At 32.0% G+C, this 27,216-nt stretch overlaps 2 protein-coding genes across 19 annotated transcripts; one reads left to right on the forward strand and one right to left on the reverse strand.

Annotated features, from left to right (window-relative positions):
- The first annotated feature begins 3,492 nt into the window (after positions 1-3,492).
- Positions 3,493-15,429, forward strand: LOC108489155 (protein SEMI-ROLLED LEAF 2). Of its 18 annotated transcripts, none has more exons than XM_017793472.2 (21): positions 3,493-3,641; positions 4,167-4,334; positions 4,914-4,988; positions 5,562-5,677; positions 6,424-6,538; positions 6,807-6,935; positions 7,840-7,887; positions 8,300-8,454; positions 8,553-8,749; positions 8,845-9,137; positions 9,257-9,406; positions 9,497-9,829; positions 9,916-10,065; positions 10,841-10,916; positions 11,892-12,019; positions 12,127-12,327; positions 12,978-13,118; positions 13,194-13,322; positions 14,128-14,328; positions 14,609-14,768; positions 14,971-15,429. In XM_017793472.2, exons 2-20 carry the CDS (start codon positions 4,200-4,202, stop codon positions 14,762-14,764), a joined length of 2,928 nt encoding a protein of 975 aa, XP_017648961.1. In that variant the 5' UTR covers positions 3,493-3,641; positions 4,167-4,199; the 3' UTR covers positions 14,765-14,768; positions 14,971-15,429. The 18 variants fall into 18 exon arrangements, with proteins under 18 accessions (XP_017648961.1, XP_052876054.1, XP_052876061.1 ...); XM_053020094.1 differs by having other exon boundaries at positions 9,919-10,065; XM_053020101.1 differs by having other exon boundaries at positions 9,497-9,685; positions 9,919-10,065.
- A 3,548-nt stretch (positions 15,430-18,977) lies between these two features.
- Positions 18,978-21,351, reverse strand: LOC108487906 (receptor-like protein EIX2). Its single transcript, XM_017792241.1, has 3 exons — positions 20,635-21,351; positions 20,111-20,509; positions 18,978-19,544 (listed from the first exon to the last, which is right to left on the reverse strand). The coding sequence occupies exons 1-3, from the start codon at positions 21,349-21,351 to the stop codon at positions 18,978-18,980; spliced, it is 1,683 nt and encodes a 560-aa protein (XP_017647730.1).
- Positions 21,352-27,216: the final 5,865 nt, after the last annotated feature.

The raw sequence follows: 27,216 nt of genomic DNA on the forward strand, positions 1-27,216 counted from the left end.
TTTATTGGAACCTTACTACAACCCATATTTACTGTTATTACATATTAAATCCTTGTACTTTTACTATTTTAACAATTTAATCCTCATCATTAAATTCATCAAAAATCACTTAACAAAATACTTATAAATAACAACTAATAGTTCAAATTCATCATTTAATATCTAAAATCACAAATATTCATCAATGGAAAAATTCAAAATCTTTAACAGTTTCGAAACGAAGGTACTGGCTAGCTGGACCTAGTTGCAACAATCTTAAAAACATAAAAATTATAAAAAAACGAAATCAAAATGGACTTACATGTAAAAGATCACAATGATTGAACCTTCAAGCTAGGTTTTTGGGTGTTTTTCGGCTATGGAGAAGGCAAAATGAAGAAGAAACACATTTTACAACATTTAATTTTGTTTTAATTTCACAAATTTTACAAAATTGTCATTATACTAATTTCTTTCAATTTTTTTTCTTTAAAATTAGCTCCATTACCGTCCAATATCTAAAATAATGACTAATTTCCCTATTGTTCCTCCCACATTACTAATTAGGCCATTTAATCATTCAAATCTAATAGTGATCAAGTTTTACATCCTCTATGATTTAGTCCTTTTTTATTAATTAATTGTCTAAACATTAAAATTTCTTAATAAAAATTTAATACAACCTTAATAATACTCCATAAATATTTATTAAAATATTTACAGCTCAGCTTACAGAAACGAGGCCTTGATACCTCATTTTCTAAAACCACTTGACCTTAAGGTCTTACCACTTGAACTTAATTATTCATTCAAATAACATAATTTGCCAATTCAAAATTTATTTTAATACTATAATTGACTCATAAATATTAAATAGTAATATTTACGAGCTCACTTGTCAGATTTGTGGCCCCGAAACCACTGTTTTCGACACTACTAAAAAATAGGCTTTTACAAGAAGGAAGCGACTGAGAACAAGGACAGAGAAAAAGGTGGAAGAAGAAGGCAGCCATCCTTGGCCACTGCAAGACATTACGTTTCCTATGTTGAGAGCTTGATAGGCTAGAGCTGTCATCCTAGAATTCTTCCTCTATTTCTTATCTTATTTCTTCGTGAGCTTAATTGATGAAGAAATTGTTGGTTATTGTGTTAAACTTGAATTTTATTTGCCAACTAATGAGCTAAATCTCTTAGGGTTGGGATTACTTTGATGAAACACTTATTTCTATTAATGGCTGAAGTTTAGATCTAGATTAATCGACTGTTTCATTCAATTGTATTTCAGGATTGCATGCACGTAGTGCATTGACGAATATGCAACAAGTATATAAAAAATAACCTAAGTCTAGTAAGGTTAGGTTACTTAGATCGAAGTTGAATGATATGAGTGAGTGTTTAATCAATTACTTGTAGTAGTCTCTAGACATAGAACGGTATTTCATACGGAAGGAAGAATAAACAATATTAGGAACCAAACTCAAGGCCTATAGACATATATCGCCCTAGGTGAGGTACTTTAGGTCTTGTTCTCTAAAGAAGCAAACCACAGTAAACCATTCTGAGCAGTAGAATAATTAAGATTTTGCTAAAGTGTTTGAGATTAGTAAGGGTAGATTCTTTATTCATCCTAGCCTACTCAATCAACATCGTAGCCCTTCTATCATTTGTCGTAGTGTCTTTGTCACAACCTTCTTAATTGATTTCTTATTTGTTTTGCACATTTTATACATTATCATTCTCTTAATTGCCACTGCATTCTTATTATTGGTTTGCCATAGCATTAATCACACTTCACTATAATAACTTGACCGATTTACACCTATTCAATCCTTGTGGAGACGATCTCACTCATCACTTTATTACTTGATTCGACGTGTATACTTGCACAATTTACATATCATATTCACACACAGCAGTGATTCTAGCACGGAATGATTTGGGGCAGATTATGGGGGCGTGCACCTACCCACTTGCTAATATTGCAGATCGTTCGTTGCTAAAGCTTGGGCATGTGAACAAGTAGTCCAATTTGTAGTTGATCGAGGTTTTCGTAGGGTTTAGATTGAAGGCTCGTTGAAAATCATTAAACATTAAAAATCTTGTACAATTGACAAATTAATTTTGTGCTCGTTAATTAAAGATATTAAAGGTTGTTTGGTTTTTTTTTTATAGGATTACCTTTTTGCATGTAAAAAGAAATGCTAATGATATGGCTCATGTATCGGCTAGGGAGGGACGACGGTTCGGTGCAGAAAGATTTTGGATCATAGAGGTATCAGAGATAGCAGAACGAACGATAATAATGGATTGGTCGCATTGCTTATTGAAAACCTAATTTTTTTTCTTGTTTTGGTTTTTCGGAATCTACCTTTCTTCACTTCGATGAAGGTACCAAACTTCACTCTCTTTGGAAACTCACTATTGATTCACACAGCTGGTTCGTTGCAGGCTTAAGAGAGGATTCTTCAGCTGGATTTATGGTTTTCCTAATTTTGCTAGGGAGAAACTTTGTGCCTTTTGGGTTTTTTTTTTTTTTGCTTTGTTTTTTTTCTCGAAATCTGGTTTTGATATTGCGGGCGTGGTTTTTTTGTTGTTTTTTTAGATATTTGTTTGTTGGGGCAACGTTTAGTATATCTTGTTTTCTCCCTCTTTATTAATGGAAGACAACTATTTATCTAAAAAAAAAGAGTGAAAAATTATAGCGAGTCCTAACCTTAATGCATATGGTTTTTTTTTTATAATACTTATGGTTGTTGAAGTGTAGATATAAATTTTAAAAAGAATTTACTAATGTTTTAATGATTTATCAATATATCTAAATTTTACTAATATTTTAAAGATTTATCACTATTTCTAAGCTTTTATCAAAATTAATTATTTACAAGAATATTTAAAGATTTATCAATATATATAAATATTTATCAATATTTCTAAGACTTCTAAAGCTCATGGAAGAAGTGTTGGTTTTGAGACATAATCTTAAAATTAACTTATTTTTAGAAGTATTAAAAAACAATATTCGACCAATAATCTCTTAACTTAATGACAAGATCATTATATTATAAGAGAAATTATTTAATAAATTCTTTCCACCACATTATATGTACATTAAATTAAACTTTCAAATAAAAATTTCTCTTTTAATTGGACAAAATTATAAATGATATGATAAAATAATCCATAAAATAATTCCTTGGAGATAGGAAAATTTAAATTCCATCCAAATCATCTCATTCTCCTCCCCTAATTAAATATATTCGAATAAAAAACTCAATTAACATCCCTTAATTTTCTGAACCGTTTGGAGGTTTTGTCATCATACGGCTGGGAGCAGCTATCCATTTTCAATAATCGTGTTCAAAAAGAGACGCTAGAGTTACAATCAATGTCCTGTGAAACACGGTACTCAATAAATAAGAGCACTACCCCGACCAGAAAATATATAAAGAAGACAACTACACGTGGGCCATCTTTCCCTTGCAAAAATCTAAACGCTCCGTGACTTTATCTCCCTAATTTTCTTTTCATTTGATTTAACACAGTAATTAAAAAGGAAGGCAGAATTTTAGCCTGCAATTATTAAAAATAAAAAAAAAAGAAAAACCCTGTTCCAGGGGACCTGAGAAGCCATTATCTTTTCTTCCAAGTGGCGGTTTACTGAAGTAAAAACAATTAATTACGATTTAATTTGACGATAAATTATATAATTACTTATATTATTATATAAAAGTAATAGAATGATCAATGAGTTGGACTTTCTTCGAAAAATATATTTTTTTCTGGAACTATTTTCGTTGAACCATTTCTCTTTATTTCTTTTACAGCTCTCAGGCCTAAGCCAGATCGGCGATCTGTTGAGCTAATTTTCTTTTAGTAGATTAAGAGTTTCAGTATTTGAATTGGTGGTTTTTTTTTTCTTAATTCTCAATAAGTTTGCTTTCATTCTAGTTTTTAATCTTTAGCTCTTTTTTTTTTTTTTTCTGAAATACGAAGTTTGACGACCTTGAATTTTGCTGATTCTTCCTTGACACATGATAGAAATTTAGTTAGTGCTTTTTGTTTCTAGTGTTGTTCTAAGTTTGACCGTTATGATCAATGAGTAAATTGGCATGTTTTGTTCATTTTCTTCGGATTGTTGTGTAGTATTTTAGTTGATTTTTGTTTTTGGTGTTAATTTGGATTTTCAGATAAGTGTGTGCTTGTATTTTCATTGAAGAAAAATGGGGGTAATGTCAAGACGGGTTGTGCCCGCTTGCGGTAACCTCTGTTTCTTCTGCCCTTCGATGCGTGCAAGGTCAAGACAACCTGTTAAAAGATACAAGAAGTTGCTAGCTGAAATTTTCCCCCGAAATCAGGTAATTTCCAGCTCATCTTCTGTCTATTTTTACTTGAATTTGGGAATTTTTAACTAGTTATTTCTTTAATGTTTGGTTCTTCTAGTGAAAATTGCCTTTGGATACTAGTCCAGCTTGTTTATTATTTTGTAGTTTATACTGAACGATTGACGTTCAATATTAAATTCCGTTAAGCGTGTAGTATGATTCTGATATTGTCTATTTGTATTGAGTGATGGCTTTAAGACGTGTAATAGATATAGATTTTGAAGTTTATAGAAGTATAGATTGCCTGTAAGATCTACCACAATAACTGCTGCTGCTGATATTTTTGTTTTAGCTGCGTAAGTTAAAGTTTCTAATGTCTGTGGTATTTGATATTGTTGAACAATACCAACATTGACGAAGAAGTGAACCTATTTCTATTAGTTTGTTCTTATATTTGGGATCACATTTATATGCTTCTGGAAATGGTCGTTAGGCCCTTTGAATGGTAACATACCTCTTCATCCCAGATTGTGGGCAGAAAACATTATAAAAAGGAAGAAAAACGGGTATTTGATATGCTTAACAATTTTCCAATTGCATTTGATTTGACAGGATGCAGAACCAAACGATAGGAAAATTGGGAAGCTCTGTGAATATGCTTCGAGGAACCCATTAAGAATACCAAAGGTATTGTGGGTTTTCTTTTAGTTCATTTATCCTGGAGGAGTTTGATTCTAATATGGAATTCTTAAATGTTAATATTCTGTTTTCCACTATTTTGTTGGCGAGTTCTTATCCCCATTTTCAAAATTTTTTTCAATGTTGGTTTCCACAATTTTTTTTTTGACAAGTGCTTATCTTTATCTCTGCTAGTCTAAATGAAAATACGAAACTTGTAAGTGACAACATGGCTACCTATTTTTCTATTATATTGGCTTCTCTAATAATAAGTTTGGTGATGTTTTATATCTTCTAGTTGTTTAGGATCCAATCTTGCTTTTAAGATGGTTATTTTATATTGGTTAAATTTGAGATGGTTTGCAAATATTTTCTGAAATGTTGGTAAATTTTGTCAAGAAATGTGCAAAACTGATTGAAAGGTTTTAATTGGTATTAATCTTCGGAAAGTTCAAATTAATGCAAGTATCGTTGAGATGTTCAAAATTAGTTTGAAATTTACTAAATCCTGAAATGCATATAACTTATCTGAATTGCTTGCTGATTTGTTTTTTCACATCTTTAAACAATTTGTCTGCACAGATTACAAGTAACCTAGAGCAAAGATGTTTCAAGGATTTACGGAATGAGAACTTTGGATGTGTGAAAGCTGTATTGTGCATTTATAGGAAACTGCTATCGTCATGTAAGGAGCAGATGTAAGTTTGATGTGTTGAAAGTTTAACATTTAATGATATAAAAATCTTTTGGCATCTATTTTTCAGCCACATTTCGTTTTGGGGTGTGCAGTTTGGAGCAGGGGAGTTTCAAAGAAAGAACCACTGACTTTAATAACTATATGTTAGGTAGAGCATAATATTTGGCTTGTTATTGTAACTTATTGTTTAAGGGTTGGGGGACCATATTCTAGCAGGGATTAAACGTTGGAAGATAACTACTTATTAATTTATAATCTAATTACTAACCTTCTTTGTTATTATCTGAAGTTTCACCTTGTTTTTGGTTGCATGTCAAGAATACTGGTAATATAAAGATTAACATTTTGGTTTTATCAATTAAATAGGTACATATGTTCAATAAATAATAATGTAATGCTTTTTATGTTTTGAGAGATTATATTACTAAGGTGCAGATGCTTCCTTAGAACTTTGACATGTCAACTAAACTTTTGAGTATTTTGTGATTCTAAAAACTTAACCATATTTTTGCATAAAAAAATAAAATGGGTTTACGATGTAGTTCAAGATCATGCTTAGTGAAGGATTAAATTATTTAGAAAATTATTCTAGTAATTTTATCTACTTTCATGGATTCAGTTTTCATTTTTTGTATTTAGGGAACTAATCAGGTGTTTATGATTGTCTTCATTGTTTATATTTACGTTAGTTTATGAGGTAGCTTTTATTTTATTTGTATCATTCACGGGAGCACTTTATTCTTGCAGGCCACTTTTTGCTAGTAGTTTATTAGGGATCATTCGGGCTCTTTTGGAACAAACCCGACAGGATGAAATGCGAATTTTGGGCTGCAATGCTCTTGTAGATTTCATAAATAGTCAGGTGCGTTGTAGTACTGAAATGCCAGTGGTACGTACAGGTGTGGCACTGATAGCAGTTGCCAAGTAGCCTTCGAACTTGATGTTTCTATCACTGCCTTTTAAGTTTTTAATGTAGACAACTTACTGGACTGAAACCTGCAGAATAATTATATAGCAGATTAGCAGTTCACTTTTTGGTTTTAGATCACAAACAGAATAGAGACAGAATGATTTACATATTAGCTGTAACTGGCATATTTTTTTTCTAATTCTATGGGATTTGAAACTAGATGGATGGCACACATATGTTCCAATTAGAGGGCCTTATTCCTAAACTTTGTCAACTGGCTCAAGAAGATGGAGATGATGACAGAGCTTTGCATTTACGTTCATCAGGATTGCAAGTTCTGGCTTCCATGGTAGAGTTTTCTCTTTGATTTTGAATATTTCACAAAAGTAACTCTTCTTTCCCAAATAATAAATGCACTTACATTAGCTGAGCTAACAATTTTAAGTAACCATAACTTTTCCTCCTTATTACACATGCATGCATATATTCAAACCGTCATTGTGTTCTCTTTTATCTATTATTTCTTGTATCTAACACTTGTTGTAGTTGTGTGCATGCATGTCTTTCTGGCATTCTTTTCTTCACAAATTTCCTATTCTGCTGATTTAGACTTGTTTCCAGTGAACTTTCTGGTTTGATTACCGGAAATGACTACTGTCTACCAGTTTTAAGGATAGGCTTGGCAAGATTATCATACAGCTTATTTAAATATTTTCAAGTAGCTTCTTCTTTTCTACCTTTATGCAACAGTCTGAATCCTTAGTTAGAAGACATCCTTTAAACTAAGTGGCTGACTTATTGCAATATTTTTCAATGGAGAGAGGCTTGGTTTTTGCTGCTTTGTGTTTCTTAATGTAGGATAAGCTTGAGCCTAGACTAGTTAACAGTTCAAACAGTTGTTTAGATTGATTTTTTTTTTAGATATGAAAGAAGTTAATTCTGTAAGGACTGTAAGGGAATAAGGGGTTATCAAGTGTGCTTTTGTTGAACTTACAGCTTTAATCCACCTGTAAATAACCTTATGTTGTAAAAAAAATGGGTTAGCATCCAGTTCTTTACAAGTCAGATTAATTCCTGCTTTTTTTCATGGTGTTTCTCTTTTTAAATAATTTTATTCAGATATTGTATTCATTAATAATGTTTCATTTTCGGTACTTCTTTTCTCATTTAGTATTTTCTACTCATATTTGTTTACTTTGACTTCCAATTCTTGTCACTTACCACTTTCTCTTTTTCTCATTACTTCTGCCTAGGTCTGCTTCATGGGTGAACACTCTCATATTTCAATGGACTTCGATAGTGTAAGTTATCTTTTCCAGTTGTGGCTTTCCTACCAATTCACTTTTGTATTCAAATCTTGATGCTTCTCTGATCTGATACAATTTAATTATGCAAATGTAACTAAGTATATTTTAGTCCTAGCTGCAGCTTCACTGAAAAATCTTGAAATAATTAAGTCTCTTTCACCCAACTGGAACTTCATTAGAAAGATTGAAACGGAGCTGAAACAAAAAGAGAAGTATATTTTTGTCCACTCAAAATTTTGGATTAATCTCTTTATCTGTTTCTCAGTTCAGCTTCTCTAAGTTCTATTTTGGAGTTTCAGCCTTATGCCTCTTGAATCTCCTAAATATTGTAAAGCGCACAGTAGACAAACAGATGAGCAGTAGGTATTGGCCTTTTTGTTCATCATGAATTTTTTATCTTGTGTAGATCATATCAGTGACCTTGGAGAACTACATGGATATCCAAATGTCCCCTGTCAATGGAAGTAAAGTGGGTGAAAATGGTTCATCCGTCCTAGATATCGATGAGAAGTCATTGTCTGTACCAAACCTTGTAATTAACCCAGACTTTGATCCAACCATGTACGGCATTATTTCATTATAACTCATTGCATTCAGTTCATTAGGATATATTTTGTGATATGTCCAAATATAATCTGCTTCATTTGGCTCTTTAACAGGGATACTTCCAAAAGTCCATCTTATTGGGCAAGGGTTATCTTGGGTAATATAGCCAGATTGGCAAAAGAAGCAACAACTATCCGGCGAGTTCTTGAACCTCTTTTTCATAATTTTGATGCTGAAAATCACTGGTCCAAAGAGAAAGGAGTTGCTTTTTCTCTTTTAATGTACTTGCAGTTGCTAATTGAAGAAACAGGTTGCTTTGAAATTTTTAGCATTAATCCTTCTTACTATATACCTTTTTTAATAAATTTTTTTGTAGATATAATGATATTTATATTTTGATATCAGGAGAAAAATCTGATCAACTATTGGCTATCTTGGTGAAGCACATGGAGCATAAGAATGTAGCCAAGCAACCTCATATACAAGTTAACATTGTCAATGTCATAACTCAGCTTGCACAAAATGCAAAGCTTCAGCCCTCAATGGCAATCATTGGTACAATAGCTGACTTGATGAAGCATTTACGAAAGTGCCTTCAAAATTTAGCTGAACTATCAAGTTCTGGGGTTGATATTGATAAATATAACACTGATCTCCTGTTGGCCTTAGAAAAGTGTATCTCACAGCTCTCAAATAAGGTTGGGAAAATGTTCTTGTGCACATCCAACTTCTAGTTGAATCTAGTTATTTAAGATACTTACAGAAGCTTTTTTTCCCCCCATTTAGTTGAAACTCTTTTTTTATATGTATTTAACAGGTTGGGGATGTGGGACCAATTCTTGATATGATGGCTGTGGTACTAGAGAATATTTCGACCAACAGTATTGTTGCAAGATCAACAATCTCTTCTGTTCATCGAACTGCTAATATCATTTCTTCCATCCCAAACATATCATATCATAAAAAGGCAAGTATTCTTGGGTAATATAATGTCATATTTGTTCTTATCTTGTACATGCATGTAAGTTCTAAGTTCTGACATTATAATCTGTCACAGACCTTCCCTGATGCTCTATTTCACCAGTTGCTCCTTGCAATGTCCCATCCAGACCATGAAACTCGAGTTGGGGCACACAGCATTTTCTCCATTGTGCTTATGCCGTCCTTGCTTTCGCCTTCATCAGAACAAAATAAAAAAATTGCTGAAACTGTTTCTTCTGACTTATCAGTTAGTGCATCTGTGAAGGTAAGAAGTCACAGCTTTGCCTTTCAGGATGAAGGTAAAGAACAAACAGAAAGACTAAAAGAAAATGGAAATGAAGGATCAATAATCTATCAGTCCCATGGGAATTCATTTAGTTTCAAGCATGCACTGGGTGATAGAAAAATGGTGTGAAACTGTTGTCATTTTCTTTTTTTGGCGTTATTATCAATTAGACAACTATTTAGTTTTCTTATGTATCTGAATTTTTTTAGCAGCTCACTTCCCTTCGTTTAAGCAGCCATCAAGTGAGTCTTCTTCTTTCATCAATATGGGTCCAGGCGAATTCCACCGATAATACCCCTGCAAATTTTGAGGCTATGGCCCATTCATTTTATCTTGCAGTATTGTTTACCCGATCCAAGGTAACTAGTACTTTTATGCTGCCTTTGTTCCAAAATGTTATTCTCCTGCACTTGGATGGTCTTGGCTCAAAACATGGTTTATCAAAATATAGTATTGGGATAGGAGAATTTTCTTGAGGAATAGAGCTACCTGGCTGGGGATCTTTGGCCTACCACTTCACCTATGGAATTTTTTTTTTTTAAGATGAAGTATGATACAAAAAAAGAGGTAGAATAGTGAAATTGGAAAATATGTCACTTTTGGTAATGGAAATATTTTGGAAGAACCCAAAATAGATGAATGGACAACTTATTTATTTGTTGCTACTGCTGATTGTGCTTAATTTGATATTAGAAATGTCCTTTTCAAATATTATAGAAGTTCTAGTTCTCACCATGGATGTTTTTACATGGATGCAAAACAAAATAATAATGTCAACTCCCTCTTTAATGCCTTGTCTCTTTCTAGTTGTCGGTACAATCTACCATCATCCAAAAAACTAAGTGGGATAACAATGTCAACCTTGCTGTTGAATGAACCTAAGTTAGGTTTATCCTTTATTTTTCAACTTGTTTCTGCTGTGAGGTGTGCCGTGGACCAATAATTGGGTTGTGATAGAATTTGGATATGATTTTGAGTTTCTAAGAGGAATGGTCCAGATCTTCTGCTAGGAATATTCCTATGCGTTTTGTCTATGGAAATCTGTTACATCTAATTTTTTATGCTATTAGCAGCTTTCTTTGCATTTTGGTAGCTATTTCTGAACTGGTCTATTGATTAACTTGCTGATGATAGACCTCCAGTCACATCGCCCTAGTTCGGGGTTTTCAGTTGGCATTCTCCTTGAGGAGCCTCTCTCTGGATCAAGAAGGTATGTTACAGTATTGGTGTTATGTTTATAAGAGTGAAAGAACTCAGTGCTATATGTACACATGCTGTAGGAGTATGCTTTCTATCCATTTTGTCAAGTGGAAGCCTCACATATTGGATCATTCCATACACTTCCATGACTGTGTTTATGTTTGTTGATGTTAATTGTGATGCTATTTTAATTTTTCTCCCATCCATCTAAAAAGTCATCACAAGGAAAACTTTGGCTGAAAAGCTTTATTTTAATTATTGTCTAGATATTTACCAAGTAAAAATATATAATTGATGTATGGTTCTATGCCCATACAGTTTTCCTGTCAATACGATACCTTTTAGCACATGCTTATTGGGTGCATAAAAGGTAAGTGATTGTTTATGTAAGATCGTGCACATAATAATAAAGAGGATAGCGTCAAAAATTGCTTTGCATTGAATAGCCTTTTATTTTTTCTTGTCTGTGGTGAGGGAAAATGAACAGTCTTCAAGATGTGATTTATCCCAATTGTGTTGAAGAGTTGACCAGATTCTAGCTAAATAATGTTGGCTGAATTATAGGTGAATTTGTTGAAGATTTCCTAGTTGTGAATATTGGTGTAATTGCTTTAAATAGAGATTAACAAATGTAGATTTCTTTTCCTTATTTTTTGTATTGCCTATGAATAGGATATATGTAATAGACTTTATGCAGGCAATGCAAGTTTGAAACATTCAGATCCAATTGTCTCTCTGTTTTAGCTTGCTAGTAGTTGATGCATGTTACCTGTCCAAGTTTGTGACGTGGTAGGGTTCTTTGTCTCCATGTATACATTATGGAGGGCCTATTGAAGTGGTGTTATCTTGCCACAGTTAAATCATATATTGCATTTAGTCTTATATTAAATTTGGCCTCTTCACATTTCACCAAATGGTTTTAGGTTGGGTGCTTGTTCAATTTGGTTAAAAATTCTAACATCTGTGTCTTGCATGCATGTTGAAGGAGGTTTGCAGCCGTCTCGCAGAAGGTCTCTCTTTACCTTGGCATCCTACATGCTTATTTTCTCAGCCAGGGCAGGCGATCTTCCAGAGTTAATTCCTATTGTTAAAGCATCTCTGACAGATAAAATAGTCAGTTTCTTATCCTTCAACTATATTAGATCATTTATATTGATACCGCAGTTCTTTTTTTATATGTGCCAACAAGCTAATACTTGAGTCTATCATCCTTCACACAGGTTGATCCTTACCTCAAATTAGTTGAGGATGTGAGACTCCAGGCTGTGCGTGTGAAATCTGATGTGGACAGTGTAGCATATGGATCAAAGGAAGATGATGCTGCTGCATCAAAAGCTCTCTTGGCAATAGAGCTAGATGATCTTCATTTGAAGGAGACGGTCATTTCCCATTTCATGATTAAGATTGAAAAATTGTCGGAGGTAATGCATCAGTTTCTTATTTTTAGTCTTTTGTTTTAAGGTTTATTCTCTGCCATCAGCCCTAGCTCTGTTGACAGTGATAACTATTTACCATTGAAGATGACAAGCAGTTGCATCATCAGAGGTTGTATGATGGGTCTTTCGGTAGTACATTGTCATTTACACTGATGTAAATTATTTTTCTTAAAGTGATGATAGTGTGGAACAAAGGTGCTTTGGACTAGATATTTAAGGTTCCTTCATTTAATAAACCTTTTATATGAAAGATTTTGGCTGTGAGCAGCTATTTGTTAACTAATGAAAAGAATCATCATAAAACAGAATGTAATTAGGAGTAATGATGCTTTGAATGGTGGGAGCTACTGCATTAGATGAAATATAAGAAGAAAGGTTCTTATGGCAAGAAAATAGCAGGATAAAATGAGAGAATCATTTATTATCAGTGAATTGTTGCCGTCTCTCCCTTGTTCATGTGTGTGGCTTGTAAAGGGTAATAGTTACATTTATCATCAATGCTCTTGGAAAGGTATTGAGACAATGGTGTTGCATCTTATCAAGTTATTCCAAATTTCATGTCAAAGGAATTGATAGAACTTATCAGAACTTGGTTGCAAATAAGATTTGTAACCACCTCTGTTTGCTTCTTACAGGATGAGTTATCAAGTATTAAGAAACAAATTCTTGAGGGCTTTTCACCAGATGATGCATACCCATTCGGTGCTCCATTGTTTATGGAGACCCCAAGACCATGTTCCCCACTTGCGCAGATGGAGTTTCAGGCATTTGAAGAGGTATATCTTGTTTGGATTACATCCTTTCCTAAAATACTATGATATTGTTTGGTTGACTTGATGGTTTTCTTTCAGATTATGCCACTTGCTGCAATAACTGATGATGAAGCCTTTCCTGAAGGCAATGGAAGTCAATCAGGTCGCAAAGCATCACTATCGCTCAGTACACTAGATGTGCTAAGTGTCAATGAGCTTTTGGATTCGGTAAGATGAGCAGTTAAGATATATATATTGCAATTTCTCAATGAATTTGGAAACAGTAAGATCTACAAAAGGATGATATGTCTTTATTCAACTCCTTTGGTGAAGAAAGGCGGTGTATGGAGAAGTCTGCCTTTCTTCATCTAAGGTTCTTAGAATTTATAAAATCTTAAAACAGGTAGAGACTGCTTTGTGTTTGTTGGATTGTGGGTGGAATTAAAAATTGCTTCTTTGGGTGAGTAATAAGTTTTGCTACATAACACTGCAGTTTCAGTGCCTTTGTTTTGTGGTAAATGTTTCAAACATTTGCTTATACTTGCGAGTTGTGTCAGACCATACATGTTACATACATCATGTATTCTATTCATGCTAGACAAGATAATATAGCATATAAACTTTAATGCATATAGCCATAAACTGATCAATGAAGTTGACCTAGATCAATCGCGTTTAATTCTTTAACATTAAATTATGCATCTTTGTACCTTACCTTTAGTCATGCATTATGTTTTATTCTCTTAACTGTAACCAGCCTCCCTAGTTCAACTTAGTTGGGAATTTGAGGGGTTTTTTTCCTTTCAGAATTGAACAACATATAAACTCATCAATACATGTATTGAGCTACTCAAAACTAAAAAACTTGGAAGTTAGAGGAGAGAAACTATTTAATCGGTTTTATGCTATTTAAATTGATTCTTGGCTTTTGGGTCCAGAGAGCTAATCTAAACATTCTTCATAACATTGTCTCAAGAGATCTATCTAGCTTTCATTCATTTTCTCATGAACTATATTTATTTGTTTGCCGTAGGTTCTGGAAACAGCGCGACAAGTAGCAAGCTTTTCAGTTTCGCCTACACCCATTCCTTATGAACAAATGAGGAGTCAGTGTGAAGCTCTTATAATAGGTAAACAGCAGAAGATGTCGGTGATTCATAGCTTCAAGCATCAACAGGAAGCCAAGGCAACCTTTGAGGAAAATGGAAAGGAGGTCCTCTGTTTACCGAATGTGGTGAGTTGGTTTATGAACACATGAAAAGCATTTGTATTAATGTCTTAATTTCTTGTGTGGAGTCTTTGATTATCCTTTCCACTTTCTTCCCCAAGTAAAAGTGTAATTTGTACCATTGCCTTTCAGTACTGTGGATAATATTACATGTAAATAGTAGTATTATCGATGATTGCTAATAGTATTAATTGGCATGGTACAATAGCATGAGTTTAATGAATTAAATAGTATTCATGCAACCAATAATAGTATCTTTTGTGGATTAATCTTTTCTCTATTTCAGAAAGTTGAGTTTTCAGAAGATCTCAAGTTGATTAGCAACGAGCAAGTTCATGCAAGGGGACAACTTGCCCTCTGTTCATTGGAGTATGGACAACATTCATTCAAATTACCGCCATCAAGTCCCTATGACAAGTTCTTGAAAGCAGCTGGATGCTAAAAAGGTTTGATATCTTTTATGCACACATACATGCATACATATATATAACAATATTAGTTAGTTTACTTTCTTCCTTTTCTTTCTGTATTCTTTTCTGGACAATTATTAATGCTTTTCTTTTTCTTTTTATTTTTGTTACCATGGATGCGCATTATTTATGCAACCAATAATAGTAGTTTTGGTAAATTAATTTTTTACTATTTCAGGAAGTGGAGTTTTCAGAAGATCTGAAGTTAATTAGTAAGCAACATTTTTTCAGGTTACTACCATCAAGCCCATATGATAAGTTCCTTGAAAGCAGCTGGATGCTAGAGGTTGGAGACGTTTCATACATGCATATACACATATTATATGTAATAATCCAGACAATTGTCAATTCCTTCAATTTTTTTTTTGTATCCATGGAAGCTTATTCTATGCGATTCTCCCCATTGCACCAAAAACAGAGGTAGGATGGGCGTCATATATTAGAGTATAGTTTGAACATGTTTCTTTTCTTTTGTTTTTGTTTTTCCTTTTTGTATATTGTTTTATAGTAACTTGTACAAGAGAGCATTGTAGGACAAAGATAATTCTTTTGTATGACATTTCCATGATAATGTAACTTTTGGTTTGTCCTCCTTGTTCTGTATGTTATAAAATATGATGATTGATGAATCAAGAAATGCGTTTAGCTTTGTAGGAGTTTAGGTGTCAAACTTATTATTTTAGTCCTATGTCGTTTCTGAATCTTAAAACTCTTTGACTCAATTGCTTGTAGATAGTATAAAAAAATTTCAAGTTTTTTATAAGCTTAGTCCCTGAACTTGACAATTTTCTCATATTATCTATTAGATGTTTTTTTGGATCAAAATTGATCCCTAATGTTGGGATCTGTCACACAAATTAGTCCCTGCTGTAAATACATTTTATTTTATTTTATCAATGGGATGGCGTGTCTAAACACGGCCATGACAGTGCAAATAAGGGACCAACACGTTTCTTCATCTTTAATTGTTTTAAAAATTAAAACATTAAAAAAAAGAATTTTATTAAATATGTATTATAAAAACGGTTAAAATTTTAAAAATATAAAATTCACAGAATATTTAGAAAATTTTTAAAAATATAATCAAATTTTAGAAAATTACAAAAATTTGAAAATATAAAAGTCAAAAGGAAAAAATTGACAATGCCGTTATTGTCCAGTCAATGTCGATAACTTTTTTATAATTTTTCTAGATGTTTCCAATTTATTATAATTCTTTTGAAAATTAAATTATTATTTGAATTTTCTTAATTTTTATATTTTTCCATTTTTAATTTTCTAAAATTTTAACTATTTTTCAAAATTTCTTTAACATATTATTTATTTTTAAAATATTTTTGAATTGGCTATATTTTTCAATTTTTATACTTTTGAAATTTAAACTAAGTTTTTTAAAATTTTTCACTTTTTTTTAAAATTTATATAATTTTTTTGAATTTTTAAAGTTTTTTTGAAATTTTTAGAATAATTATATGGGACGACATGTGAGTTCCTGTTTGTCCATGTGTCATGCTCATGATTGGCCACATTATCCCATAGTTAAAAAATAAACGGTATTAATAATAGGGACCAATTTGTGTAATAAATGTCAATATTAATGACTAATTTGATAAAAAAAGTCTAGAGAGTAATTTGAAAAAAAAATCAAAGGAAAGGGAAATGGAAATGGAAATGTGATTGAATTTTTATTTATACAATTAAAAAGTAAAAAAAGTGGAGCTGGAGTTTGGTATATGTGAATGATGGTTAAAGGTGGTATGTGAAAGAGTAGAAGTGTAGTCTTTTAGTTAGAGAATATGTGTATCTTTAGTCTAAAATAGATTTGTAAATCATATAGATAATGATTTCATATTTTCCTTCAACATTTACGTATATTAAGGCCATTCAACTATTACAATTAATACCTATTTTCATTCTGCTACTATAGTTAAATTATCATTTTGATATTTACACTATTTTTTATTAATTTGATTCTTATATTTTCATTTTGTAAACCAATTATCCACCTATATATTTTTATTAAAAAATTTAAATCAGAAAATGACAAGTTACCACCTGTCAATTAAAGTAAAAAGAATCTTAAATTAAAAAAAAAGTAAGAAAATTAAAAAAATCATTAAATATAAAAATTGATAAAAATTCTGAAACCCCCAAAAAAAATCTTATAGCATAAAAATTATTAAACTTTTAAAAAAATCACAATCTATATTTTGAAAATTATAATAATAATTATAAATTATAAGTATGCAAAACCTTGAAAATCTTTAAATAATTTAAATTTTTCGTAAAATTTAAAAAAAATTGTTTGTTTGGAAATCTAGGTATTTTAGAAAAATCTTAAAATTTTATGAAATTTTAAAATAAATTTATGGTTTTTAAATTTTAGGAATTTTTGAATATTTAATGAAAATTTTATATTTTTAAAGAAATTTGAATTTTTAATAAAAATACCATAATTTTTTTAAAAATTGAGATAGATGTAATTAAATAATACCTCTAGAAATGTATAAGAATTATTCTCCTTGTACAACTCGAGAAAAAATGATTAATTAAAATTTATGTCTATGTATGAAATTAGATTGTCAAAGAGATTCATAAATCAACAAATCAAATAGACATTTAATTTCGTCAATTTTTTGAAAAAAAGCATTCAAACTCTCATAATTCAAGTAAAATAACTCTCAAAATGTTAAAAAAAATCATTAGAAATTCTTTTATTAAGTTATCTTTAACCCTTTTTAAACAACTTTATCCTATTTTTAAACTAAAAAACTCATAATTCCTTAAAAATATCTTCATAAAAATGTAAAAATCCTAAAACTTTTAAATAATATCGTAAATTATTTAAAATTTTCATAAAATTATAACCTTAGAATTCTAGAAAACGAGTTTTTCTTTTCAAAATTTTAAGTTTATACTTAGAAAATTATTTTTAAATTTTGAAAATTTTTAAAATAATTTTATAAGTTTTATGATTTTTGGGGCTTTTTCCCAAATTCTTTATAATTTTTGGAATTTTAATACTGTTTTAAAAAATTTCTGATATTTTTAATATTTAACTTTACTTTTATTGACTCGTGACATTGTGTCCTTGGATACCGAAAATATATGGATGGGTCTCGCAGTATACAAAATGAAGTATAGTGGCTAAACTGATAACTAAAATAGAGTACAAAATCAAACTGAGAAAAAAAAGTAATACAAGTACCAAAATGATAATTTAACTATAATACAGGAGTAAAAGAGGTATTAACCCAGACTAAAATTTACCCACAAAATCGTATGCTTTCCACCACATTTCTGTCGAAACCCGATAGTACGTGATCCTCCACCTTCTGTCAAACACCAATGGCCCCAATACGCACCAAAAACCAGTAACAAATCCTAGTGGCATGCTTACGTAGAACCAATTGATTTCACGTCCTTTTCTGATTCCTTTAGCTCTGTTTTTGACATCAGTTTCCTTTCCACTTCCTCTACAGCCCTTTAATGGAGGTCCACAAAGATGGTTACCAGCATAACATGATTCATTGAAGCTCTGTAGCTGAGTGCTTGTGGGTATGATGCCAGTCAAATTGTTAAAGGACAAAAATTTAAGTGGCTCAAAAACGTCATACCTGATATGCTTTCAGGAATTGAACCAGTGAGCTGGTTTTGAGAGAGATCCAGAGTTTCTATTAATATCATAGCACCAATGAGTTTAGGGATCTTTCCTGTTAAGTGATTCTGGGACAAATTCAGCGTTTGCAAAGCTTGGAGGTTTACCACTTCTTGGGGAATCTCTCCTGACAAATTGTTACGAGAGAGATCTACAAGTCTGACCAAGTTAAGAGTGTTGCCGTATTCAAGAAATTGGCCTTTCATCACAACTGAAGCATATTCATAAACATCTTCTATGTTGGCATTATATATTATACTTCTTTCCCTAGAAGCATTCCTTCTGACCATGGCAGCGAAGTTGCTTATACATCTTGGTATGCACCCAAAGAGGTGGCTATTGGAAAGGTCCAAAATTTGGAGAGAAGAAAGAGCACATAAATGGTCCGGTATGTTACCTCCGAACTTGTTTGACCGAAGAATCAATATTATTAGATTTGGAAGGCTATGGTCCATCCATCCTGGAATGTGTCCATTTAGTTCATTTTCGCCGAAGTTAATTGCAACCAAATTTGTGCAATTTTTCAGTTACAAAGGGATTTCTCCATGAAGCCTGTTGTTGTGAAGATGTAGCGACTGAAGTTTTGTCAAAGTCCCAATAGATATTGGAATTTTACCACTGACTCTGTTCCCATCTAATCGTAAGACTCGCAAATATTGCCACTTGATCCAACAATCTGGTATCTCTCCAGATAAAAGATTGTTAGCAAGACTAAGAGCCACCATCGGCAATGTGTCATTCCCCTGATAGCACAGAAAGTGGAAAAGAGATCCCGAGAAATAATTATTGGAAAGCTTTACAAAGCCTGCAAAAAAAGGACCCATGTTGGGACCCACAGAGATTCGGGGTAACGGACCGCTAAAATTATTGAAACTAAGGTCAACGAAGAAGTAAACTTGACTCTGAGGTAGATACTGAATCTGGCCAGAAATTTGGTTTCTAGAGAGGTTTCCATCTCTAAATTGGGTTGACAGTCCCCAAAACCACCTAGGAATGACGTCTGAAATTCTTGAATTTGAGATGTCTAGATATTCTAGATGTTTTTGAGAACGAAGCCACAAGGGAAAAGATGGCCCTATTTGCCATGATCCTAACTGTAACAAACGAAGTTGAAAAGGAGGAACCCAGTTAGGATTGACTCTTAAAACCAATGAGTTATTTGACCCTCTAAAATCCCATAATTTAGTAAGATTTGCAAAATGCTTTTCGGAAACAACACTCTCCAGCAAATTATTGCCAATGCGATCCAGTTACTCCACCACCGCGAACCCCGGTTAGATTCAGGCATGATACACTTTTTAGTTATTGGGAGAACCTAAGTATTCTCTTTCGGATCTAGGAAACAGCTCACAGAGATCTTTTTTCTTTTTGGAAGATACAGGAGCGAAACAATCAACCTATTGATATTGGAAGACCCAAAAAATTCTTCCAATGTATCATTTCTGGGTCCAATGGAATTCATAGGTATAGGAAGAACCCCTGTCAAATAGAGATTTTTTCTTTCGACCATATTTCGATTGTTAATACGATATATAAGGACCGCTACTACAAATAGTACTACACCCTTGATCGTGAAATATCGATTACTTGTTGAACCCTATGAATTGCGTGAAAGTAGGATACTCCAAATTCGGGAGTCCAATAGTTTTATAATGTCAACCCATTCCAAATTTGCAAGTTGCCCCAAAGAAGTTGGAATAGGACCAGAGATTGAATTACTGTCCAAAAAAAGTTCTTTTAAATTTTTAAAATGCTCAAGTTGATCAGTCAGTTGACCAGAAAGTTGACAACTTGAAAAGGCCAATGACTCCAATCTAAGAGAAGAGCAGACTGACAGAATCTCAAAGATATGAGATATGTCTCGATTCAATCTAATTCCTGACAAATCGATTGACCTCAACTTACAAAGCTTTCCCGCGGCTCTCGGAAGCTTCTCTTCAGGATCATTCCATGACAGGTCAAGTTCACTGAGAGTTCTAATGTTGAAAATGGCACTAGAAATGTCACCTTGCAATTCATTACCATAAAGTCTGAGAACCTGGAGGGTGCTAAAATTGTACTGTCACTCAGGTATGGAAGAATTGAAAAGTTATGTGAAAGATCTAGATGTCTAAGGGAAGTCATGTTCCGAAGAAAATCAGGGATGGGTCAATCAAGGCCATTTCCTCCAAGATTGAGAAGAACTAGAGAGTTAAGCTTAGACACCCACCTAAGATCCATTTGATTTGAGAAATCGTTGTAGGAAAGGTCAAGGATGGCAAGAGATGACAAATTTAAATTTAGCAATGGAGGTCCTGGTACAAGTTGACACAGTGACAAATGCAATTCCTCCAGAGAAGGGAGTAGTGTGTTTACAAGTTGCAACCAATTGGAAGCTCTGCTAAGATCCATTGAACTCAAGTCAAGATGTTTCAGTAAAGGAAGACCAGACAACCATTGGAGACTCTGAACATATAAACCATTATCTCCAAGATTGAGATATTGAAGGTTTGAGAGATTCCCAAGCTGGTAAGGCAGGAGGCCTTCGAATTGATTGCCGCTTAAATCCAAAAATCTTAAATGCTTCAAATTCGACAAACAAGGGTTTATCTTACCTTCGAGTTTTGACGTCAGACGAGATATCAAGTTATCTTCATCCAAAGGAGGAACTGAAAGGTTGAGGGAGAGGATGTGGCCAGTCATATTGTCACAGACTACTCCAAACCACCTGCAACAATCTGGATGATGATGAGGATCCCATGAAGCAATCCGATTTGCTTCATCTATGAAGCCTTTTTTGAAGTTCAAAAGTGCCTGTTTTCCATTTTCAGGACAAGCGGCATGGGAGTTAAGGCTCATTCCATTGCTCAAGTTAGCGTCAACCTTGGCGAGAAAGATGAGAAGTATGATAATGATAGCCATAGTTTACACTATAAAACTAAAACGAAGGACTTGCGGATGAAAGTAAGGAGTAGACTTGTACTTATAGGCACATTCAAAATTTCTTTTGCTTAAATTATATATTTTGTAATAAATATTAATTAGAGAAAATTTAAGCAATTTATTTTGGTATTAAAATGTTAATCTATTTACCTGATAAGTCCATTAATAATTAATTTATAGATTTATATATAGATTTTGGATTTTTAACAAAGAACAATATATCTACGTATTGTTATACATTTCAAATTTTTTCACCTTTTACAATTTATTTTCTTTAACCTCCCTCAACAAAATTAAATTTAATCAATTCATATAATAATTCATAAGATGATAATTAATTTCCATTTACTCATTAATCTCCATAGGCAATATTTATTAGTTGATTAAGTTTTTGATTAATGTAATAAAGTATTCCACAAACATGAAATAAATAATTGTAAAATATGAAACATCAAGTGAGAAAAAGAAAAGGAATAATGTCTACAAAGTCCAGTTAATTCCACAAACATCAAATAAATTATCGAATATATCTCATATTTCAGGTTAAAATAGGAGTGACCTTGCAAACATCGTAAAACACGACAACGCGATAAGCAGTCGATGTCACAACGAGAAGAAAATTTTTGTCCCGAAAACGTGATGAGATATGAAAATATGCAGCTGATTCTTCGGATGATAATTTTGGGATTATTTCCTAATTATATCCTAAGCATTTAATAGTATATTGTATAAATTAGTATCTAAAGTGTATCTAGATTAAGTGAGCACCAAGTAACATGTAGCCTATATAAATCACTTTAGAACTACCAGGACCGAGATACAAAAAATAACATAGTTATTTCAATTTGAGAAGGTTTCTTTTCGAAGTTTCAGTTTTTTTTTCTCTATCTTGTAATTTTCTTTTATTAGTGAAATCTTCTTTTACCTGTGATATTTTATCTTGTTTGATGAATTTTTTTACATAAAATTTATATGTTCGACGAATTTACTCAGACACAAATAACTGTAAAATATGGAACACAAAATGAGAAAAAGATAAAAGAATAATGTGTAAAAAGTGTAGTCAAAGATGAAATAAACAATTGTAAAATGTGAAATGCGGTGGAAACAAGAATAGTGTCTATAAAGTCAATTTATTTCCATAAACACCAAATAAACAATTCTAATGACCACTTTGGATGTGATAGCACTTCCACTATTGATTTTCAAGGAAAAGTACATCCTAAGGATTTTAATTCCATCCGGTTGGATATTAAATTGAATTTGAGGTGCATTGGATTGAGTTTAAGATAAACTCATTCCAAAATATTAACAAAATTACTTTTCTTTATATCTATTATTTAGATTTAACTTTTAAATTTTAATTTTAGAACTTCCCTAGGAACTCTCACCACTGCCTTTGCAATAATTTGCTCTAAACCTTAAAATTCTATCAGTCCCTAAAAATATTCCAAGATTTGAACAAATTTATTGTTCTTTCTTTCCCACAATCCCATCCGTAGTAGTGGTAACTTTCTTTCCTTCCCTCTCTATTTTCTCATAATTTCTCCCACTTATCTATAGACTATTACTTCTTAATGTCACATTCCAAAAATTGAATTAGTAGAATTAGGTTAGTAGACCAGATATTTGATTAGGATACCAAAATTAGGTTAGAGGTGATTTTATAATTAAATAAAATATTATAAAATAATTTAGTCTAAAAATTTAGGTTGGAAAATTAAGATTAAATGTTTAGTTATTAATTATTTTAAAATGGATTTTAAAAATGAAATCGGGCTTGAAAATAATTAAAGAAATGAGTTTTAATTTGAATTAAAGGACTGATTTGAAAAGGGTTAAAACTAAAAGTGGCCTAAAGGGCAATGACCCAAATTTTAAAAATTTGTTGTTTATTTAAGACCACCCAAGTCTATTCCTTTCCTCACATTTTCCATTTGAAAATTTCCTAAAACACAAATCAAAGCTTTTACTCTTAAATTAACCAAACAAATCAGATTTTCCCACATTCCAAATGCCAAATCATCTTCCAATTTTAAAGAAAACCTTGATTTCTTAATCAATTTCTTCATTTTTCTTTAAACGTTTTTTCACGGAATTATATCTACACTTCATCATTCTTCTCAAATTGAGGTAATATTTTGATTCTTATTGATAAATCTAAGCTTGTTATTTTTACAATTTGAGATTCGATAAATTGTTATGAGGTCTCATTAGATCTAAAGCTTTTAAACTAAAGTTTGGCTTAAAAGGGTAAAACTCGAAATATTAAGTTAACTTGCTGTTTTAAATTGGTTTTCAACTTATTTTGAACAAATTAGAAGGTTTTTTAACTCAATTTAATAGATCGTTAAAGAATTTTAAAGAATTGAGATTTTTCCTTCTTTGAATGTTCATGCTTGATCAATTTTTAGGAAAAATTAAATCCAATAAATTAGATGAAATTATTGACTTATTTATTTAGCAATATGATAATTAGGATGTTTAGAAACATGTTTAGGGATTAGAAACGAAAATTGAGCAAGGAAATCTCTTATTTAGGTAAAACTAGTTAAATTTCAATAATAGGAAGGGGAAGCTTAGATCTGCGATTTTGCCGTTGTCTGAATGTGATTAATACTCTAAATGATGAGTTCATAATGTGTTTAATATTTATGAAAAGTGTCAAATCCAATGAGAACCTCCACGAGCAAATTGAAGGGCAAGAAAAAGCTTATCTAGCCTTTGACAATCAAACGAAAGAGATCCGATGAGTGATCTAGAATTTCTGCTTTTAGGAACAATTCATCAAGTTAATGGGAGCTTAGATTAGCCTAAACACCTATCCTAAGTTACGTGTGTAAGTTCTCTTACTCAATCTAATATTATTTTGCAAATCATGCTCATGTGATATAATACATGACATATGTTGTGGAATCTTTGTATATCATATGAGATTATGTCAGAATATGATATGAGACTTGCTGCTTTTATGCGCACGTATGAAATCTATATGATATGGTTCTTTGAGCATTATGTAAGAACTTGAAAAGTCCATAAGAAGTGAATATGAAAGTGTTATGAATATCTGTTATATGATAGGTGGACATGTGCATAAAACAATAAGTATATAAGTTTATGACTGGATATGTTGGCATTGTGACCTTTTGGAACCATTGGATATCATTGTCATGCAATAGGATTGTGAGTACTCACCTATATGTTTATGTTTGGGTGTTAAGGCCCCAGGACATGTTAGAGAGATAAGGGCATGTTAAGGTTAACTCCATTCAACGAGATATGTTGGTTGTGTTTGGAGAGTGTTAACTATGTACTACACTTCATGGGATATGTTAGCCTCTTTTGAGTCAAGGTTGTGTTTGGAGATCTGTTTATCCAGTGCATTATGCTTAATACATAAAATGAGAAAAAGAAAAAGAATAATGTCTAAAAGTCCAGTGAATTCCACAAACATCAAATAAATTATTGAATATATCTTGTATTTCAGACCAAAATAGGGAGTGAGCTTACAACGTCGGAGAACATGACGTCGCGATGAGCAGTCGATGCCACAATGATAAGAAAACTTTTTTTCCCGACAACACGATGAAATATGAAAATATGCAACTGATTCTTTGGACAATAATTTTGGGATTATTTCCTAATTAGATCCTAAGCATTTAATAGTATGTTGCATTAATTAGTATTTAAAGTGTATCTAGGGTAAGTGAGTACCAAGTAATATGTAGCCTATGTAAATCACTTTAGAACTACCAGGATTAGCGTGTGGATTAGACTTAGATAAAAAAAAATATAGTTAAGAAAGCATTGTGTTTCAATTAGAAGGTTATTTATTTATTTATTCTCTCCATCTTGTAATTTTCTCTTATTAGTGAAATCGCCTTTTACCTGTGATATTTTATCTTGTTTGAGGAGCTTTTCTACGTAAAATTTATATGTTCGACGAATTTACCCAACATAAATAATTGTAAAATGTGAAACACGAAATGAAAAAAAGATAAAAGAATAATGTGTAAAAAGTGTAGTCAAAGATGAAATAAACAATTGTAAAATGTGGAATGAGGTGAAAGCAAGAATGGTGTCTATAAAGTCAATTTATTTGCACAAACACCAAATAGACAATTCTAATGACCACTTTGGATGTGATCGCACTTCCATTAAATTTTCAAGGAAAAATGCATCCTATGGATTTTAATTCCATCCGATTGGATATGATTAAATTGAATTTGAGGCGCATTGGATTGAGTTTAAGATAAACTCGTTCCAAAATATTAACAAAACTACTTCTCTTTATATTTATTATTTAGATTTAACTTTTAAATTTTAGTTCTAGAACTTCCCTACCGACTCTCACCATCGCCTCTACAATAAGTTACTCTAAACCTTAAAATTCTTTAAGCCCCTAAAAATATTCCAAGATTTGAACTAGTTTATCTTTCTTCCTTTTCCACAATCCCATCCATAGTAGTGGTAAGTTTCTTTCCTTCTCTCTCTATCTTCTCATGATTTCTCCCACTTATCTACGGGCTATTGCTTCTTACTGTCACATTCCAAAAATCAAATTAATAGAATCGGGTTAGCGGTCCGGATATCTGATTAGGATACCAAAATTAGGTTAGAGGTGATTTTATAATTAAATAAAATATTATAAAAATAATTGGGTCTAAAAATTTAGGTTGGGAAATTAAGATTAAATGTTTAGTTATTAATTATTTTAAAACGAATTTTAAAAATGAAATTGGATTTGAATATAATTAAGGAAATGAGTTTTAATTTAAATTAAAGGACTGGTTTAAAAAGGGTTAAAACTAAAAGTGGCCTAAAGGACAATGACCCAAAATTTAAAACTTTGTTGCTTATTTAAGACCACCTAAGTCTCTTCCTTCCCTCACATTTGCCATTTGAAAATTTCCTAAAACTTTTACTCTCAAATCAACCAAACAAATATGACTTTCCTAACTTCCAAACACCAAATCATCTTCCAATTTAAAAGAAAATCTATGTTTTCTTCATCAATTTCTTCATTGTTCTTCAAACTTTTTTTACCGAATTAGATCTACACTTCATCGTTCTTCTCAAATTGAGGTAATATTTTGATTCTTATTGATAAACCTAAGCTTGTTGTTTTTACAATTTGAGATTCGATAAACTATTATGAGATTTCATTAGATCTGAATCTTTTAAACCAAAGTTTGGCTTAAAAATGGTAAAACTCGAAATACTAAGTTAACTTGCAATTTGATAAGCCATAAAAGTAACATATTTTTAATCCTATTCTTGATGCGTTTTTGGATGATTAATTATGTAAATTACTGAATTTGATGCTCCTAATCTTTTAAATTCATGTCTTTATACTTAGGAGAGCATTTGGGAGCTAAAGGCGCGTAAAACGAGCCAAAATCAGACAAATAGAATTGTTTCCAGGATCCAAATGGCTTGGGCATTTCCACACGGGCTGGCTACATGCCCATGTGCCAGCCCGTGTTGATATCGCACCTTGCTTCCCAAATACACGAAAAAACTCGATTTTTAGGCTTTTTGAGTATTCTAAAGTCTATAAATACCAATTACAAGAAGACCTAAGGAGGCACCGAGAGAAGATCGAAGAAAAGACTCGAAGAACGCCATCAGAATCAACTCGGAAGCAGATCTCCTTCAAGATTTAAGATCTCCATTTAATTTCCTTCGAAGTTTTATTGAGTTTCTTTATGTCTTGTTGTTATCCTAACTTTGAGATGTTTCTATTCAGGATTATGAACTAAATTCCCTAAATACCTGGGGAAGATGAAACCTATAATGAATATTATTATTTGATTTCTAATTTACGCGATAAATAATTGATTC

This window comes from Gossypium arboreum, chromosome 10 (genome assembly GCF_025698485.1).
Source record: "Gossypium arboreum isolate Shixiya-1 chromosome 10, ASM2569848v2, whole genome shotgun sequence".
Classification (NCBI taxonomy): domain Eukaryota; kingdom Viridiplantae; phylum Streptophyta; class Magnoliopsida; order Malvales; family Malvaceae; genus Gossypium; species Gossypium arboreum.

Excerpts from the sequence above, each read along its gene's own strand:
- LOC108489155 (XM_017793472.2), top strand. The coding sequence starts at position 4,200 with ATGGGGGTAATGTCAAGACGGGTTGTGCCCGCTTGCGGTAACCTCTGT. Across the intron at positions 9,407-9,496 it reads ACATATCATATCATAAAAAG|ACCTTCCCTGATGCTCTATT; the intron begins GCAAGTATTCTT and ends AATCTGTCACAG. Across the intron at positions 13,323-14,127 it reads TCAATGAGCTTTTGGATTCG|GTTCTGGAAACAGCGCGACA; the intron begins GTAAGATGAGCA and ends TGTTTGCCGTAG.
- LOC108487906 (XM_017792241.1), bottom strand. The coding sequence starts at position 21,351 with ATGGCTATCATTATCATACTTCTCATCTTTCTCGCCAAGGTTGACGCT. Across the intron at positions 20,510-20,634 it reads TGTCTAAGCTTAACTCTCTA|TACAATTTTAGCACCCTCCA; the intron begins GTTCTTCTCAAT and ends CCTGAGTGACAG. Across the intron at positions 19,545-20,110 it reads AACTTGCAAATTTGGAATGG|TTAGGATCATGGCAAATAGG; the intron begins GTTGACATTATA and ends CGTTTGTTACAG.